Source organism: Phasianus colchicus, chromosome 13, assembly GCF_987193195.1.
Source record: "Phasianus colchicus chromosome 13, bPhaCol1.hap1.1, whole genome shotgun sequence".
Lineage (NCBI taxonomy): Eukaryota > Metazoa > Chordata > Aves > Galliformes > Phasianidae > Phasianus > Phasianus colchicus.
The window spans coordinates 3,577,513-3,597,973 of record NC_143448.1 but is presented as its reverse complement, the minus strand read 5'-3'; the positions used below and the strand labels follow the sequence as shown (position 1 = coordinate 3,597,973).

At 38.8% G+C, this 20,461-nt stretch overlaps 1 protein-coding gene across 18 annotated transcripts in view; it reads right to left on the bottom strand.

The window, feature by feature from the left end:
- The window catches only part of ESRP2 (epithelial splicing regulatory protein 2), a 188,320-nt gene that overhangs the window by 12,176 nt on the left and 155,683 nt on the right, over window positions 1-20,461 (bottom strand). For 15 of the 18 annotated variants that reach the window (XM_090149864.1, XM_090149870.1, XM_090149863.1 and 12 more), the window contains 10 exons: window positions 8,978-9,091; window positions 7,052-7,166; window positions 6,208-6,306; window positions 6,032-6,086; window positions 4,734-4,844; window positions 4,418-4,550; window positions 4,202-4,244; window positions 3,444-3,745; window positions 1,672-1,893; window positions 614-812 (listed from right to left, as the gene is read on the bottom strand). In XM_090149864.1, the coding sequence (XP_090005990.1) occupies window positions 614-812; window positions 1,672-1,893; window positions 3,444-3,745; window positions 4,202-4,244; window positions 4,418-4,550; window positions 4,734-4,844; window positions 6,032-6,086; window positions 6,208-6,306; window positions 7,052-7,166; window positions 8,978-9,091 (1,393 nt within the window). The remainder of the gene's footprint in view (window positions 1-613; window positions 813-1,671; window positions 1,894-3,443; window positions 3,746-4,201; window positions 4,245-4,417; window positions 4,551-4,733; window positions 4,845-6,031; window positions 6,087-6,207; window positions 6,307-7,051; window positions 7,167-8,977; window positions 9,092-20,461) is intronic. The other 3 variants (XM_090149871.1, XM_090149869.1, XM_031614962.2) reach the window with 2 other exon arrangements.

The following is a 20,461-nucleotide window of genomic DNA, read 5'->3' as shown; positions in this document are numbered from 1 at the left end:
AGCGAGTTGTTCTTAAGAATTCACAACTCCAAGAGTTGAGCATCCCTGTCTATATGTAAATAGTAAGTAGGGAACTTCAGAGTTATTCAAAGAAAGCATAAAGCCATGTGCACAGAGAAAGCAGGCGTGCAAACCAACACACCCTTTCTTCTTTTTAACAGAAGTTGTACTCTGTGGGACAAGAGAACCATAATTAGCTATACCCAAAGAGTACCTTCTTAATGCTCCAAGGCAAGACAGCAAGAGCACTCACTGGCAGCTACAGTACAGGATTTTTCCCTTTTTAAAAATCCCTCTAATTCCAAGTAGATTTCACAACAAGCAAGTCCACTGCAGAGCTCAGAAGAACAGTACACCCAAAAAAGCAAAGTGTGCAACTATTTCATTGGCAAGGCCTTGCTGCCCTCTATGCACCACCGAAAATTCAATAAAAAAAATGCCTCCAATCAGTCCCATTATTGCCCAGAGGGAACAATTCCAATCTCAGCATGTATACAGATGAATGATTATTGATCACGGCAAAACCCAAGTCAAAAGGTGAAAGGCCACAAAGCTTCAGCACCTACCACATATCAGCCTTTAGCAGCAGAGAGCAGAAGAAATGCAGACTTACATGGTAACTTACATGGCGGTGGGGATAAGCCACTACGATTTAAAGTGCCACCCATTAAAACAAAGTTCATCTCCTCTCCCGAACACTGGAATACTTCCACATAACGGTCCTTCATCATTTTTTTGTGACATTTTTGAGCCACCATAAAGGCTTTGTCAGCAGATTTCATTTGGATAAAAGCATCACCTGATGGCCGTCCCTTTGGAAAAGGGAAAAACAATAAGTTAATGTGTAATTTGACCATTCAGAACACAAGAAATGCAAGTAGTCCTAAGATTAAATACTTACATCCCATATTGTTCTTCTGTATCTAGTACTAATAAGCCAATAATTATTTTAGAAGTAAAAAGGCAAGACTCAGGTATCCATCACCCAGTTAACTTAATACTACCTTCTTCTGTAGGGAAAAAAAAGACTACAGCTAACATTCACATTACATCAGGCCACATGTGGTCTTTTCTATTTGAATTTCAAACATCTCCAGGAGATGAAGATGCTGTAGATCTCATTTATTTACATAAAGAATAGCATCTCAATGTTTCTGTCAATGGTGCTTATTCTTGACACAGGAAGACAAGTTAAAAAATATCCTCATAACTGCACCAATAAAATACATCCAAAACATAAGTTAAATAAGCAAGTTCCTTTAAACTCCGAGAAGTCTTTAATCATGTTAGAAAAAGACCAAAAAATGCCACTTAAGCAATGCAGCTACCACTGAGTGTAAAAAAAAAAAAAAAGAGCCATTTCTATTTTGTGTATTTCCAGAACTTGTCTGAAACACAAATCTACTATTTCAAGGCAGCCTCCAAGACAAAGCTATTGCTAACAAGTTCTGCCACAAGCATCATCCTCCCCTACCTTAAGCATACAGGCACAGAAAGAAAAACAGGTATGTATGCAGAAGGGAGGGAGCAATGTGGGAGAAGAAAAGACATACACTGAAGTATTTTCTCAAAACTATAGAAGACCTGAGGCATAGCAAGTAATAGGTAAGGTACCATGACTTCTAATCATCTTCAATAACCAGAAAGTTAGTTTTCATGCAGTGCTGTTACCTGTTGATTAAGGACCATGTGAACTCCGTGAGGCTTTATATCAGCTGTGGCATCTCCCATGAAGTCCAGGATATCATCAATGCCAGCAGTGTAAGGAAGGCCTCTAAGCCGGACACAGTCCCGTATGCTACCCGTGGCAATTGTATATGGTGGGGGTATAACAGGAATGATGGGAGTTGGGAGGGTGGGAATAAGAGGAGTTGACATGTATCGATTAAGTACCTGTAAGGAAAAAAAACACTTTGATAGAGATTTACCCAGCATTTAGTTAAGCACAAATCAATTTTCACAACGTTATTTCATACATCTAAATAAATCAATTTCCAAAATCAGAGAAAAACATCTTCTTAAAACAGATGTCTGTGGACAGCTTCCTGTTGGGCACTTAAAATTTATAACTCAGAAGGAAGACAATTCAGATCTGATATATTTAACCTGTTGGACTCTAATAACAGACTTTCGTAAGTTCATCACATTAAAAGATAACAGCTCATTTCTGACCATCCCAAAAAGAACCATTTGGAAACAACATTTTCACTAATAAATCAGTACTGCCACTTACAGTTTTTTTCTTAGATTAGGATAAATTAAAACCAGCCAATTTAAAAGAACTGAGACCTGAAAATAAATGACAAGTAAAAAGACTAGCTCTAATTCATTCATAAAGCTAACAGGTTAATAAACAAACACTCTTGTTTAACAAGAAAAACCGTCTTGAAGCACAGGGCTTCTAAAATGAAGGTAAGAGCTATAGGAGACCTCAATCTCAACATTTTATTTTCTCCTGACTCATTCCCATGTGACAAAGGGAACAACTTACTTTGGGATCTATTGCTGAAAGACGTATTTAACAGTGATTATCAGAATTACATTCCACTGAAAGAGGCACCAAATAAAGAGATTACAAAGCTTTAGCTTTGTCAATAATGATTCAGCCTATGGAATTCCTCTCAATAGAGGTCTTTTTTTCAAGAATCTATTCTCAAAACACATTTCAGGCCAGAAATATATAAAAAGATACATATATTGTGTGTGTGTGTACATATATATTACAAATTATATAAATACAGACACTGTTTTCTCAAAGGCCAGATGAAATCTAATGATAGTGTTTTTTGGCATTATTAGTCTAGAAATACTCTGTCAGGCAGAAAAACTTAATATGTGATTCAGTACAAAGTTGGTGGTGCCAAAATAAACTGGTGCTTCACTGGTTTAAGAAGATGGTAATAGGAACTGGTGAAGGAAAGGAGGAAAAAAATGAAATTGATTATTTCAGGAAAACATCTCACTTCCCTTCGCCAGACCTCAGATAATACATGCAGCTAATTCTTAGCATCCAACAAAACAGCTGTAGCAAAAGCTATTTTAATGTAGCTAGATTTAAATTTTGCATTCAATTCTGTGCATGGGAAACGAGTTTAAAGACAACTGCAGTGCTTCAAGTATTACTACAGTGTTATCAATCTTGAACATTTCTAGAATTATTTTTCAGATTTCAGATAAATTATTTTCTATTAATTGATTTAATTATTTAAAATAATCCAATAATTACTTTATGATCTGAGAGATGTGACAGTAAAAAAAAAATCAAGGAAAAAAAACCATTTGCACAATTTTCCTTGCCAATCAGTTAGCACATTTCTCTTCCCAGAGCTTAACATCTGTAGTATATATCAGACTTCCACAGTTGTCCGCAGGATATCTGTGTGCAAGTACTGAAAGGAATCTTTAACTGTTAAGTTTTGAGTTTCACAGCCAATAGTTACAACCTGCTGAACTTCTGCTGCTGTGCTCCTGAAGAGTTCAATGTAACGCTTCCCAAGTATTTCTTTGTGCTTTTTAAGTGCATTCTGTGCATATTCTTCACAGGAAAACAACACAAATGCATCTCCTGTGGGCCTGCCATCTGGGTACTTGACAAAGAGAAGTCCTTCTTTCCCTCCTGTGACTGGACACTCTGGCCCCAGGAATCCCAGAACATCCTCCTGAGTAGCAGTGAATGGAAGACCTCTCATCCGGATGATAACTTGATTCTCTTTAGATAAGAACTGAGCCACTTCATTGGAGGTACCTAGTACGAAGATAAGAGTGTATGGACAGCCAATTCCACAGAACATAGGAGCAGAAGCACATTAAGGAGCAACACAGCAGTAAGTAGCTAGCAAGAAACCCACAGAAGACCAGAAGCACTACTTACTCCCAAACTGATTTTAAAGCAGACTCTCTTATCCTTAAAGTTGTTCATATTTTAATGAAATTGGAACAAATAAGACATTACTGTGAGGTACATAGATATTTCTGCTGCAAAGGCTCCTCTTCCCTCAGCAAACTGAGTCTGCTAACATCACAGCCCAAATGCTCACAGCTATAAGTCAACCAAATGAAAGCAAAATTTCACAGGGTCAAGGATTCTTAGAAAGCAAAACAGGAAAAGCTACTTCAGGAATTACTTATGCCCTCAGCCAAGAGAAAAATCAGAACTACCACTGTTTTTATGAAAGTAACACTGAGCTCCAGGATCACTTACCTCCTGCAATTTTTAAGAATTCTTCCCCAGTTGCTTTGTAAACCTTAAAGAAAAAAAAAATACATGAAAATTTAAACATTCAACTCTTTTATGTATGAGACAGTGTATTTTGCTTGCTTTGAGCAACTTAGAAGCACACCTTGTTCTCCTTCAAAATCATACACTAAAATATTCAGATTGCTTTTAAAAGATTTGTTTCAAGTTGCTACTTTTTACCTCAATGTATCTGCTACCCATGTGATGCTTATGTCTTTCCAGTGCCAGATCTCTCTGCTCAGAATTGACAAATCGAACTAATGCTTCACCATTTCTTCTTCCTTGAGCATTCAGACAAAGGGCCACGCCACCTCTGAAATGTAAAGCCAACAAATTAAGAAGTGTGATGTTGGATCTCATGCTGTTAGTCACTTTCTCAGCTTCCACACAGGGGAAATATTAGAAGGATGGACTTCTGAGAGACAGTGCACTACATATTAAAAACACATGATGTTGAAGAAAGTGATAAAGGCAAAACAAGTTCTTATCTTCTTACTTGGCAATATTGAGTCCTTTGAAAAATCGGGCAATATCTTGGTCTGAAGACTGCCATGGCAAACCTCTAGCACGTATTACTGTCTCACTATCCACTGTTTCTGATTTGCTGCTGCACAGAAAAGAAAAAGATGTAAGCTTTTGTCTAGGTTTCCCATTATCTTATCAAATTTTCATTTACAACTCATTTAAATTGAAAATCCAGAGTATATTCATAGTTGAGATTCTGCTCATTTTAGTAAAGAAAACAAAAGATAACTGGGATAATCCCTTAAGATATACAATGCCCAAGGTGCACTGTGTTGTCATCACGTTCAGTTCTTTAAGAAAAATAAGAATGTCCCAAAGTGAAGTAATAAGGAGCTTCCAAATTTTATTTAGAAGTTCTAACAATCTTTAGGTTTTATCCCAAATCCTGTGTAAGCAGTCCTAAATGTTAATTTATATTATTTATGCTTGATATGTTTGATTCTAGAGTTCGTGAAGTGTATTTGAAAACTGAGAATTGCTCTGTTTGTTGTCTGCCTAAACCAAATTCAATTTAAACGAGAAAAAAAAAGGAAAGATCATAGAAAAGCAGAGCTGCCTGTCTAGAAAATGAGCCCACAGCAAGAGACCCGTATACAGTCAAAATATCCCAAAGCTGTAATTCAGATCAAGATATGGTACAAGGAAATGCCCATTTTGATGAGCCTCTGAAGAGGCAGAACAGAAAAAACACCCAGTTGGGTAAGGAACATTTCTTTTACTCAATAGCTTCCATTTTGACACTCAAAGAACAAACTGAAAATATAAAAATACGTCCAGGCACACTTTGGCTAGACAAATAATTAGCATCAAGGCTTTCATAAAAGTGTAAGCTACGCTTCTGTCAGACAGAAAACCCCCTTAAGCAGTCTCTTGAAATAATTTTCTTCTCATTTGCTTCAGCTACAGCCTCATAGATAATTCTTCAACAGTATTACATAGTTCAGCTCCATACAGAGTGCACAAACCCCTGTTGACACAAGGAGCGTTCACAAATATTTTTTCACGATTGGTTAGGATAAGTCAACCTCACTCCCATTCAAAACAGAAACCAGTGAACAAAGTGTTTCACCTGCTGTGGATTTAAAGGCAGACTAAAACACAGAATTCAATATACCAGCTATGGTACGTGCACCAGATTACTGAATACACTCTTACTTTTCTCAGGAGCCAACCTACTTTCATAATGACAGCAGGGAAACATTTGCAAGATTTTTCTGCTGCTGATGAGACTCAGCTTTGGTTGTAATGAGCTGTGACAAAGGCACTTACCAAGGACCTGTTTCATACTTGTATTTCACAGTTTCAGGGTCAGTAAATATGTGATCTGCAACAAAGCGGGAAGTTTAAACATAACCAGGGTCAGAGATTACTTAAGAATGACAGTTCCACTGTCCATTCATCAAGAAAGAAAAAATTTCAGCATTCTGTATGAATAGATCACTTACCACAATTTTCAGAGAGCATGCTGAAAATGATAGCCACCATTGTTTTTACTTGCCACACGCCAAAGTCCTCCTCTGCTTCATCTGTCCCTAAGCCTAGATCTGAACAGCCAATCATAGAAAATAACAGACTTGAACAAATAGTTGTAAACAAGCCATAGGCTTTCCTGTTATTAGCACAAAATTGATAATCAAGTGATACCAGCCTTCACAGGGACACATGGCCATCAGGCATTTGTAACTGTGCTCACAAACTGGTTAATATTCACTTTCACAGTCAACATTCTGAGAACTACTGATAGTGTTAACAGCTCAAAAAAAAGTAGAGTAAATTCCTATCACTTCAAACATAATTGAACTTTAACCACATTCTTCTGGAGCCGCAGAATTACTCCAAAAATTTAGATGTAGAAGTGGTTTATTTTGTCCATTTTTTCAATTAGTTTTTTGTTTTAAACAAAACAGAATCAAAGAATAATAATTGTCTCCAAACACTGGAAATTTGCAGGCCTAAAAAGGCCCACTGATAGCTAAATTTCTCTCCATTAAGATCAAATACACATGCAAATGATGGTTTTATTTTAGTGTTTGTGTGCACCTTAGTGAATTTACTAAATATGGTCTAGATTCCATTATTAGAGCAAAGCTTAAAGCCATTACAAACAGACCCTCGCACGCACACACACACAAACATTCACTTCAGCAAACATTAATTTGCTTTCACAACCATGAGATTTTTTAAAACCCATCCATCTTAATTTAGGAGAATAAAACCCATAACAATCACAAGGATAAAACCTAAAGAAGAGAAATCAATTCTGTTGCAAAAGCTGCAGCAAAAGGATACATTCTGCCATGGTCTTGATAGTCTGGTCTTTCACGGCGGCTGAACTAGGGTAGCATGTGTGAAATTCTTTGCGCAGATCATAAAAGGAATAGAAGCACTCTGACAGCAGGAAGTTCTACAAGGAAAGCAAAAAAAAAAAGTGTTGTACACATTCCTTTACACTCTGATCAGTATTTCTGGACCGAATGATGCCATCTCAAGAACCACATAGTTGCATGTCATCAGCCTGTCTAAGATAGACCAGGTTGGGTTTTTTTCCCCCCTTTGGAACAGTTCAAACACTGCAGTCTTACAGAATGATATCTCTAAATGAGCACACCCAAGTAGCTGCTGAGAGGTAGACCTATGCAAAACAACTCTAGAAAATATCTAGAAAAAGTCACAAAACCCTCCAAAACTGGTTTTCCTACTATATACATCTTTCCCATTAGGATATTGTTGTTATTTTCTCTTTTGCAGCAACATTTAAAAGCGATATCGTACCAAGACATGGTAACAGTACATATAAATATTGTCAGAATACAGAAAATATCTGCATCAACTTAAAGGCATTCCTTCTTCACTACTACGTATTTGATAACAACTTCAGTTATATAACGTTATTAAACAAATATTTAAGCATTCTTTCATTTGAACATTGGCTCCTGTCCCCATGTTATACACCAGAACTAGTTCTGTTAATATTTTCTCTCTTACTCTCTCTGTTTCACTATATGAAAGTTTGCCTTTGCTCTGAAAATAAATAATTGAGAAAAATCACAAAGCAGCCCTTGTTAGCAATTCCAAGAACCAACTTCTGAGGCTTAATAACATTTAGTGTTCAGGAAAAACTAAACTGCAGCAAATGAGAATGCATTGGAGAAAATAAAAAAGAGAAAAAAGAAAGAAATGCAGTACTGGAAGATTAAGAATGTCAGCATGTCCATTGCTTGACCTGGTATGGGCAGTTCCAGTTCCAGGATACTCTTTTTTGTTTGTTTTTGTTTGTTTTGCTTTAGTTCATTTGTTTCAAGACAGAAATACAAAGAATTACCCACAATCCATATAGCAGGATGGCATACTGAAAGAGAAATAAACAACGCTAACGCACTTGAACACTGAATATCATTGTTTCCGTGTTTCATTCCTACAAAAGCATGTGTTTTTAGGAAAAGTCACAATGTTATGATTTATAATACAACACAGATGCCAAACAAGTATTTGTAGAAACTCGGCATGACCAGTACACTTATAGAGAAGAAAAAAACACAGCTGATCAGCTTCAGTGCCAGCTGCTCCCATTCCTGTGGGGTTTCTTCAGACCCTGTCAAGCAGGTTAACTCAGAAGCCACAACCCAGCACAAGGGCAAGATTCTTCTTCCTGTGCAAATCAGGCTTGATTGGGATCTGCTGCTTTGTGTGGGAGTAGCAAATAAGGTGTAGTACAACATTCTGCTGAATAAATATAGATGGGAAACAACTGCCATTCTCCAAGACAAGTTACTGACTGCATGTTTACTTTCTATAGGACACTGACATATGGCTGCTACCAATTTCAGGTTTGGTACAAACACGTAGCCCTGCTCATGACCAATGACTTAATTCAAACCTAAACTGAGGAGTACTTCTCTATCATGTCCACTGAGGTTAGACCTTTGTAATCACACACTACAACAAAGAATACAGGCAACTTGTATTTCTTCTTCTAACTTGCCTTTCCTTATTTTCTTCTTCACTTCTCTGGGTGTCCTCTAGTACTCTAGCTGATTTTCTAGAATAAGTGTTGAAGCACACTAGTAGTCTACAAGGCGGGGATCATCAGAAGTATTCCTGGAGCACTACAGTTCCCAGGGTGGAACTGTGTTGCTCATCTCAAACTCAGATTAAGGACATCAGAGAATACAGTTAAACACAGTAGTGCTCTTCACGTCAGTTCTGATCTCATACCTTCTTAGATGTTTCTGGGTGGAGGACTTGTCGAATGAGTAACTGGCCATCGCTGCAAAGGGTGTAAGAGTTCCTTCCAAATACTTTCAAATCACTGGATACCAGCTGAATAAACTGAAAAAGAAAAAGAGATAACTTGCATTTACTGACTGACACACGTAATGCATAGAACAAACAACTATAAAAACTCTTCTTTTAGAAAGGTAAAAAGCTCAATAATTCATAACTTTTGAAAACACATGATAGAGAACAGATGTGAGCTCCTAAGTAAAATGCAGACAAAAAATGATTCATTTGCAGAACAGAAAATAAGAACACCAGCAATAAGACAAAAAGGACAACTAGGAAGAATTAAGTGATCAGATAAAGGAAGTGATATTGTAATAGTAAGGTTCAAAATCTGAACTAATAATTAAAAATTGCTGTGCCGTGTTTTAAAGAAAAAAAGCCCAAGATCAATCAGAATACTAATTGTATGACAATCTTTCTTCATCTATGACACCTTTGACAACAGTTATATCCTTAATATTTTGTTTTAAATTAAACTTCAAAACAACAAAAAAAACCAACCCATCACAATTTACTGTTTCAAAAGTTGTATGCTAGGGAAAACAAACAAACTTCGGTCTGATGCCTTAGGAACTGAAAGTGTAAGCTAAAACCAAGTTATCCCTTGCGTGTAGAATGGATTATCCCCAAAAAGGTTAATTCTCAAGAGGAAAGGGCTGCATCTGTCTCACTCAGTACTATTTTCCATCCTTGGACAACAGCTTCTGGCCTTTTATTAACCCATATCAGAATTAAATTCCCTGTTCCTAATTGTTAACTAACACAGTATAGTTCCTACATGTATGAAATCAGTACAAAGGAGCTCGTTAGCTAACATTCAAGGGGACAAATATAATTATTCTAAGCTTCCCTCATGGTGCTACTCTGTCCCAGGAAAGCATCACGTCACAAACAAAGCAATAATTAATCACGATGTAGTAGCAGCCACCCACTGCTCTCAGCTATAACCTGCAGCTGAAAAACACCTCCGCTTTAAATAAGAACAAATCTGCAACTGCAAAGATATAAATATATTGTCTTTTAATCTGTGTATGTGTAAAATAACAGCTGGTTTATTTTATTATCAACAATGCAACACTCTACATAGTTACAGTCTCTGCTTTCTAAAGACAACAGCCTAATGATCTGCTCTCACAGCTACACAATAACTTTGAACAAACATAGCAATTATGTCCCAAAGGTAAGTCTCACAAGAGAGATATCTTAGATTAGACACAGTAGTAGCAGCAAAGACAAGATGACCCAGGCTTTAATTTGAAGTAACTGCTCAAATCCAACTTGGGTCCACTTTTTTGGCTTGGACAGCTAGTTCATGTTCTTCTGCCAGTCTGAGTTCAGAAACGCCGCAGTGGTGGCTACTGCATGTCCCCAGACAGAGAACTGGGGACAGAAGAGAGTAAGGAAAGCTATTTGCATCAGCATCTTGTGCAACTTGCCTAAATTAAAGATAATAGAGATATAATTTGAAGATGTATCTACATATCTCTGTATGTAGGTCACACTGAAAGTAATGTCTCCTATTTGTTCCCATGGAACCTACAACAGATACAAAGAGGGCAATAACAGTACTTGATAGAACAAACTCTCAGCTACAAAACACTATTTCTCAGCGTAGTCACCACCATTAGCATTCTCACCAGAAATGAACAAGAGCCTGCTTACTCAAAAACCTACAGCAGCAGAAGTGACCCATTGTTACTGTCAACACTGCTGAAACATCACTCACTGCCTCCCTTTGCTCACATCCACTGTTTGGTCTCCATGCACGTTCAGCAAGCATCAATGAATGTCAATGGGTACCATTTTTTTTCCATCTGGAGGAGGAATTCAGCAACACACCTTCGCTTTCTTCACACTTCCATGTCAGAAACCATTCCATGAGACTGCCCCTCTGCTACCATCTGTTGCACAGCAACACAATGTAACAGAATATTGGTGGAAAGGTTCAAGCCAACATGATAAAATAGGAGGCATTACTTTCAGAGCAGCCCTGGTAGGTATATCTATGATACTAAATAACTTCAATTTATATAAAACCAGAAGATAATTGAAACTTTTTAAAGGATGAAATATCTCCTCTAATCCTTTCCAAAGCAGTTCTTTGCATACTATCAAAGCAAACAAACAAACCACAAGACATTCTTGCAGATCAGAACGCCAGTTTCCTCCTGACTGGTAGCCCAGGTTCCTACCACAAGCTGAAGGCTTGGAGAACCTGAGGCTATAAAGCAAGTCATTGTTTAGGAATGATTTAAAGTCAGAAAACTGAGCTCCAAGAGTGCTCAAAATACCTCAACTGATGTGTAAACACCAGAAAAAGAAGAAAATTCCAGAGCTCAAAAAGAACCATTTCAGAAATGCTGTTATGGGGACTGCCACAGCCACAGGCAGCAACAAACATTCTCTCTATAACAAACACAGTGAGAATTGCCTTCTTGCTAAACGCAACACCTTTCTTCTGTTTCAACTTCTAGGCACAGTAAAAAGCAAATATTTGTAAGGAATTGGAAATGGCAGTAGGCATTAGCCTCCAGAAGATGTACAGGAGCTCTTGCCAAAACAAAGCAGAGCCTTACTGTAGAGCAATAACAAAACACTCCTAGACCTCCAACTTTGCACCCTATGCTTCTGAAGATGCACAGAAGCTCGTAAAACTCCAGTGCAATTGGAGAGCTGCTCTGACCAGAATCAAGAAGTGAAGCAGGAAATGGAGGAGTGGAGACTCCTTTTTATTTGTACAGCAAACAGCCCTCAAAAAGTCTTCAAGTTAGAAAACAAAAAGGGAAAAATGTCTGGATAAGAGGAAGCACTTAGGCCAAACATTATCAAGTACATTGGTAAAAATAAACAAATCAAGACTGTTGCACTGAAATATTCATCTTTTTTCTTTTGTGTTTCTCATACTGTGTACAGCTGAGAAGACAGCTAAAGTCTATCATACATGTTCAGGAGTTAAAGCAACTAGAGCACATGTATTTATAATTAAAATGTAAGTTCAATGATTACAAGTTTCAGCTGAAAGGCCACTTCAGCCTCCTTTTTCACACTGTAAGTTTCAGGAAGCACCTCAGAACACAACCTGCAACACTCATACACCAAATATAGCAAGACAAAAACACGTTAAGACCAGTGCCAGATTTACATTACGATTTTCTTTCACAAGCTCAACAACTTGTCCACAATTCTTACATTTTGTGAACTCCACCCACACTCCCTTAACTCCACTTAGAAAAACCATCTCAGCTATTTACCTCCTGTCACCTCCCTTCTTGCTGCTCTCCATAGCACTGCCCCACTTCAGCATGCAATGCTGCCCCACATTCAGATTTCCCCCAAGCTCACGCACCCTCTTGTCTTTCCTGTTCACCTAGTCATTTTGTAGTAACTGAGTTAAAGAGTGCTAATTATTGCTGTTTGCATCTTGCAACCAGTCCCCACTGCAGGAACCACGGTGTACAGGCATCATCCTCCACCCCTTACGGTTCCACCACTCAGTTTCTGCTAGAGTTCTGATGAATCACTCTATATTTAAAGGAACACATTCAGTAATTCAATACATAGATTAAAAATCAAACAGAAAAGAGAAAAAATTAAACAAGCTGCTCTATATGTTTACCTCCTTGAAACATAAAACACTTCTCAAAGGAAAATGTGCTGAGAGGAAAGGAGGGAGTCTGAAGACTAGTTTGAAAAACTGGCTAAACAGGCTTTTGGTCATGTAGCCGAGAGTACAAAGAGTGCAGAGACATGTTTTGCCAGCAGCAAAGCTGGATGAAAGCCAGCACAAGCTGCTGTGTTTCCACAAATGAATCCCAAGTGGCTGAAATGACACAGCCCCCTTCATGGAGCCTTAACTGAACGAAGCTGTAGATCTTAGAGAAACATGAAGATTCCTCAGAGCTCTTTCAATACTTACAATGCACTAAAATAAACCTCTGGCTATTTGGATATTCCCATTTCCCTAACTAAAAATAGTTCCCATCCTTGAGAAAGGCCACTGCATCTGAGCTGTGTCTATGACTGGAATGGTAATGAAACAGACGTAATTCAGTTGCAGAAGCCATCCACGCTGACAGGTGAACTGTATCTGAACTACAGATCTGCAAGCCTCACCTGTGTGCCAGACAAGTTCATGGAACAAATCCTGCTGGACACTATACTAAAGCACAGGGAAGAGAGGGAGGTGATATGGGATAACCAGCATGGCTTCACCAAGGACAGGTCCTGCCTGACCAACAACACTGTTTTTTAGGATGGTTTAACTGTAACAGTGGACAACGGAAGAGCCACTGAGGACATCTACCTGGGCTTCAGTAAGGCCTTGGACACAGTTGTCCATGGATATGCTTCTCTCTAAATTGAGAAGATAAGAATTTGATGGGTAGGCTGTTCAACAGATGAGGAACTGGTTGCAGGATCATACCCAGAGACTGGTGGTCAACTGCACAATGTCCAGATGGAGACTGGTGACAAGTGGAGTCTCTCAGGGGTCAGTACTGGGACCTGTGCTCTTCAACATCTTCACCAATGACATCAACAGTGGGATTGAGTGCGCCCGCAGCAGTTTGCAGATGACACCAAGCTGTGTGATGGAGTCAACACACCCAAAGGATGCCACCCAGACAGACATAGACAGGCTGGAACAATGGGCCCAGGTAAACCTCATGAGGTTCAACAAATTCAAGTGCAACAGCTTGCATCTGGGCCACAGTAAACTCTGCTATCATTACAAGCTAGTGATGTAAGAATGGAGCACAGCCCTGTCAAGAAAGACCTGAGAGGCACTGGTGACGGCAAGCTGGATATGATCCAACAGTGTGCCCTCATAGCCCAGAAAGCCAACTGTATCCACTATGGCTGCAAGTAAAGGAGTATGGTCAGCAGTCAAGGGAGGTGATCCTGACTCTCTACTCCGCACTGGTGGGGCCTCACCTGGAGCACTGCATCCAGATGTGGAGTCCTCAGCATAGGAGAGAGGTGGACCTGTTAAAGTGCATTTGTAGCAGGGCCACAAAAACGATCCAAGGAATGGAACACCTTCCCTATGTGGACAGGCTGAGAGAGCTGAGGCTGTTCAGCCAGGAGAAGAGAAGGCTCTGGGGAGGTCTGACAGCAGCCTTTCAACATCTGAAGGGGGGCTGTGAGAAAGAAAGGGACAGACTCCTTAGCAGGGCCTGCTGTGATAGGACAAGGAAAATGGTTTCAAACTAAAGGAGGGGTGCTTGACACTGGATAAGTTTTTTTTTTGTTTGTTTTGTTTTGTTTTTTTCAATAAGGGTGGTAAGGCACTGGAAAAGGTTGCCCAGGCAGGTCATGGATGTCCTGTCCTTGGAGACATTCAAGGTCAGGCTGGACCAGGCTCTGAGCACTCAATTGAGCTTCAGACATTCCTGTTCATTGCAAGGGAGTTGGACTAAACGATCTGTAAGGGTCCCTTCCAACATAAACAATTCTATGATTCTAGATCTAAAACCAAGATAATCTATAGAGATTCTCTCTACCATTTACCTCTGAAAATTAACAAATTTTTGGCTGTTTCTTACTCATCAGGTTTGTTCCTAGTACTTTTTCAAACCTGGACCATTTCTGTTTATAGCACTATCTGTTTCACACTGTTAGCCCTACTGACCCAATACATCTAATGAAACCAGGCTAAACACGAAATTGTTCACAAAGCCAAAGAATTAAAGGCATCTTTGGAACTCAACTCTGGACAAAATCAGCTCCCAGAAAGAAGCCCAGCTTACATCCTACACTTGAGCTAGACATGCATTCATATCCCCATGTAGAAGATTTATCAATGTTCTCTGCACAATTGGATGGTCCTCACACCGTGGACGAGCATCATTTCATATCAGTGATATTAAAAGAATGCTGCAAAATTACCTAGAGATTAAAATTTGGTGCCGAATACATGTGGATAAGTGATCAATTTTCTGCCACATTATCTTATTTAAAAGTGCTCATTTTGACTTGTATGGCATCTTTAGACTGCAGGAAGTCAAGTCACACCTGGTTCAGCAAAAAATTAAGACTGAAAACCCAACAGGTGACACCTGATTTAATATGAAGCCTGTCAAAAAAAAGCGTAACAGCCTCCATGTTCTAGATGAGTCCTTTGCAAAAGAGGCGTGGAGTCCCATTTTTATACACAAATACACACACATTAGTTTTTGTCTCTTCCACAAAAAGAAGATTTAACTGTTGCTTTGCTAGAGAATATGTTTAATTAAAAAAAACAACAACAACAAGCTTATGCAGGATTGACATCTTTTGGTCATTATTAAAAGGAACAGTTTCAGGAATAACTTGAAAAAGAAGTTATTTCAGCTCACCTAGATTCCTATATTCCAATATACTCCCTTGAACTTAAATTACTCATACACAGCTGTCCACAAGAAACAGCAAAGTTACACCCCACAGAATTTTATAATGTACTGTTCGAGATAAGTTTTATCCGAGTCATACAAGTTGAGCTGCTTACATCCCCTTTGCCAAAACCTTAAAATTAGATGTGCCCTCCCTCTCTCTTAAGCTCCCCATTATTTCTAAGATATTAAGAATAAGTTCTGACTCTGATAAGAATGCATCTCTATGCAAAACAGGAGCTTAACATCTACTTTAGGTCTCTTTTGCAAACATATTCTTTAATCTATGTAAAAGATCTCCTGCATCAATGAGTTGCTAGAACGAAGAGTAGGACAGCATAGGCTCCATCACAGACATATGGCTCTTACATACACATAAGGATCTGTCTTTGTATAGTATTATAGGAACAAGTTAAACTAGGAAATCTTATCAGATCAGTTGAGCTTCTGTGTTTGCATGTCTAATAACTCAGGCTTTCTAAATTTAAGAAATTGAGGTTTCTAAATTTCAGGTCATTATTTCTCAAAGCTTTGCTTTGGATCCTGAAAATTATCACATTTTCATTACATTTTACTAGCACTGTGAATTTTTGAGAACTACGGTTTATTGGACAGGTTGACAAAATGAATTTATCTACCTCAACGTCCCAGTGACACTAAGATCTATTCAGACTTGCACATACAGCAGTTTTATGTTGTAGAAACAGCTTAAATAGCAACTATAAATTGCTTTTTTCCTTCAATCCATAAACATCAGAGTCCATTTTCATGCAAACTCCCCTACTTCAACACATGTTCATGGTCAATTGAAAAAGATACTAAACTTTCCTCCTAATTATAGCTCTCCTAGCAATGAGACCACACACTTGTTCACTGCAAAGCGCAGCCTAAATGTGCATCTCATGCCTCAACTAAAGCCAGACTATTTATCACCATATATAATATTCAGACTTGTGTTTAGAAAAAAAATACAAAATAACCATTACTTATTACACATTACTGTAAGTCACAACATCAGAGCTTTAAGCTGTCTTTTAGGCTTTTGGTGTGAGTTATTCTTTGCTTGTAGCACACATCACAAAAAATGATGCGTCTTCTTCCTGTGAAGAGAAGCATCAAACACAAATGAAAAACCAAAACGCAGCCTCTCTGAAAATGGTCCACTACATCTTCAGCTTCAACAGGCAAAGATATTGCAGGCCTTGGAGACTGATTTCACAGAGTGCCCTCTACAATTCACCACCAGAGAACAGCCTCAACCAAGCATATACTTGCAGGTGCAGTTCCTGGAATGAGATTTCCATTGTCTGCCCTGTGAATATGCAATCTCCCCATCCTTGGAGATACACAAGACTCAACTGGACACAGTCCTGCTCTAGCTGCCCTTGCTTTAAGGAGTTGAACTAGAAAATATACGTAAGTCCACTCCAACCTCAGCTATTCTATGACTCTGCTCTCTTAGGGCTCTTCATTTTGTCTACTCTGCAGTTACACAAGAGTTTGTTACATCAGTGTCACCTTAGCACATACGTGGAGTTTGTGCGCGTCCTGAGAGGAAGGGTGAGATGCAGCAGAGTTTGATAAAAAGAGCTCTTCTGCTACCAAACATAAGCAAGACTGGAGCACTGCTGAAAAACAAACACCCAGGGAAGTGTCCCTTAAGAATTAAAGGCTTTAACAGCATGAGAAATCTCACGAGTAACAACTCATCCATTTGGCATACAAAGCTTGAACATACACAGCATATCCATGTGTGATACGATGACTTTGGAATATGCTCTCACCTGGACTTTGTGCCTTAGACTCTACACCCAGAAGGGTTTCACATTTATTTACAATACTCTCCACTGGCAGTTTTCTACTCCTTCGCTCTTCAAACCTTGTTGGTAATGTCAGCTTTACCCATGCAATGGTGGAATTTAAAGCATGTCAATACTACTGGAAAGTGTGCAGACTGCTTTTCAGCAGTATTTACAAGTATGATAACCCTTTATTGTGCTAGGTAACTTTTTAAACAGCGAACCCTATAGTAAGCCATTGCCTTTGTTCATCTGTTAACTGCTATTCCACATGGCTGATAATGGATGCATGATGACCTTGTACTGAAACTGCTGTATGGAAAAAAAACAACACTTAAGCCAACAAGCTCCAGCTGATTTCCCCCCCCCCCCCCCCAGTAACATAGAAGTTACTACATTTAGATACCATTTAAGCATGAAAAAAGAATTGCCTCTGGGCTTCATTTCTCTGTGGAGAAAACTTGAAGATGACAACACAAGCAGCCCAGGTCCAACTCACCAGAAATGCCAGAAAACAATATTGCCAGTTTGATTTTAGTCCCTTCGACACTAATGCCTGAGATCACTCAGTGACTGAAAACTAGCCTGGACAAAGGTGTGGCTTTCATTTCTAGCATGCCACAGATGGTACAACAGTGCTCAGCATGATCACCTGTAGTGTGAAGGTACTGAAATGGTATCAAATAACTGAGTAATCAATCACAATGGCAACCATAGGCATACCTGAGATGGTCCACCATTGGTCCATACTGTATTACCTGTATTGGTCCATACTGTATTACCTGTATTACCCACAGTGACACAGTTTCCATCCAACTTCAGAATTCCAGAGTGTAAGAACAGGTTTTGCCTACCTCAGTCTCAAGGAACTGCAGGAAAGGGCACCCAGCTTGCAAGTTCTATAAACTGGCTTCCACTCAAGTATTCTGTGCAACTTCTTTCTACCTACTAACCTTGTCATTTTGTATTCTTTCCTGAACAGAGTTTCAACAACACCAAACCAGGTCCCACACCTCCTGCTGCTTCTGATGTTTTTGCAACACAGTTTCATCTACACTTTCTGTCTGTAAGACACAAACCCTTCGTGTTTCCTTTCTCATATTCAAAAAACAACACTTCTCCATACATGGCACAAGCTTCTACCAACAAAGATAGTGGGATTAAAGCCTCAATCAACATCTGACTGGAGTTCTGCCATAAATTCCAAACACAGCAAGCCTTCAAAACAACAAGCAGCTAATAAATAAATACAGGATGACTATTTTTAAAGCTATCTGAAGATACATCCATTTTCATCCTTGGTTGCTGGGAATTTGAAATTCCAATAAATAATACCACTCTGTCCTCACTGCCATCACACCGGTCACCATAGAGTTGTAAAGTCAGGGAGCTGCACAGCCACATACACCTCTTACTATGATAGTAAGAGTTCAAGGGGAAAAAATTCCAGTTGATTACATTCTTCCCATTCAACAAATACTTTTAAATTCATCATATTTCACAGTTACATGGAGAGGTTGTACATTTAGCTTAAATGAAGCCAATCTGCCATTGGTTTTCTGCATTAAAGCCTTTTTTCTTCCCCCCCCCCCCCCCCCCTTTTTAAGAATGGTTCAGTAAGTAGTATAATACAAATACAGAAATATAGCAATGATTGTCATGGACTGTCTGTCCCAGGGACAGCATCAAAAATATTGCTGTGACTCAACATCATCAGAAACTCTACACTTTCAAAACAGTTTACACCTTATTTATTTCCTTGCACCACTTTAACCGGACCTGGGCCTTTGTGTCACAAAGTAAACAACAACTACCTAAAAGTTTAGTTTTTCCTAGGAAAGAATGCCTTCTGCCAAGACAAACCTGTCCAACCCATACCACTTGAGGATTTTATGACCATATTTGATAAATTATTTCTCACATAGAAGTTTGCAGCCCTAGCTTGTTTGTATGCTTTCCAGCTACGGTATCTACAGCATCTAATTCAGGTAATGCATTACGCATAAAAGGGGAGAGCGTGGTTCAGGCCACCTAAATGTCACAGCAATCAGGTCACAGCTTTTATCTTCAAAAGCACAGTCTGTTTTAATAAGAGAGTGCTGAAATGTACACAGGACCAGAAGTTAGTCTTGTGTGAGACAAAAGAAGCCCAGTCCAGCAGGGTAAGAACTGCAGTTTCTGGACTTTACAACTGTATTATGTGTCAGGGAACCGACCAATAAGAAACACTTGCAGAGAAAAAGCAGGTTGTTTTTCTGCTTAAATTAACCCCTATGGAAGAGGCCACCAGAAAGCAATAGTAAACAAAATGCAGAAAAATTACAAACCTTGCAGATCACCTTAGCATGTGTCTGTGTGGGTTATTCACAAGTCTGTCTTTACACAAAAGATAAGATTCAGGAAACCTGAAATGTTTGCAACAACAACAAAAAAGCAATAATAATCCATATTCTGTCAACCTTTTACCTATATTTCAAACAGGATTACAATGGTGCCTCACACTCCTCATAGGCTGCTGGCTGTCAGTTCAGCTCACAGAGCAACTCACCAAAGCCTGAAAGAAAATGCTTGAACATACCTCCTGAACTCTAGGTTTTAATATGGTGCAACTAGCATTTCCTAAATTTTGTTATTTGAGCACAAGCTCTTTCTCCCAGTATTTTATACGACCCCCACTCTCTCTTACCTCTGTTTCAAGGACAAACTTTCAATAGCAATGTGATCTTTAGCACTGGCTCTATTGACTGTAATGCATGGTACCGCTCTATTTACTCAACACTACCTCATTGTTTGTAGTGCAAGCTTAACCAGTTGTAGAACAGCCAATGCCTTTAACATTAAGTGTTGCTTTCTGCTTTTTTCCCCTTTTCTTTTTCTAAGTTCTTTTTGCAGTAATGACCAAGGAAAGAAGAGAAAATATAAAAAAAACCGACATACATATTGTCCATAATTCTCTTTTCTTCAAGATTCTTTCATACTCTTTTAACCTGTACAGTAAGAATATAATACACTTTGACTGTCCTGAATAACAGATTTGAGATCCATTAAGTATTTTTGCTTATAAAAGAATCCAAGTAATCCTTGCTCAAACTTACAAACATGAGAAAAAAAAAAAAGTAAAACTTCTATGAAACTGCTCCAAGTTTTCCTTTTCTTGTTCATCATGCCATTATGAAAGCAAAAATGAGAAGCAGACCTCTAAGCCAGCTAGCCTTCAGCCTCTGAAATTTTGAGGTCACAGATTGGAG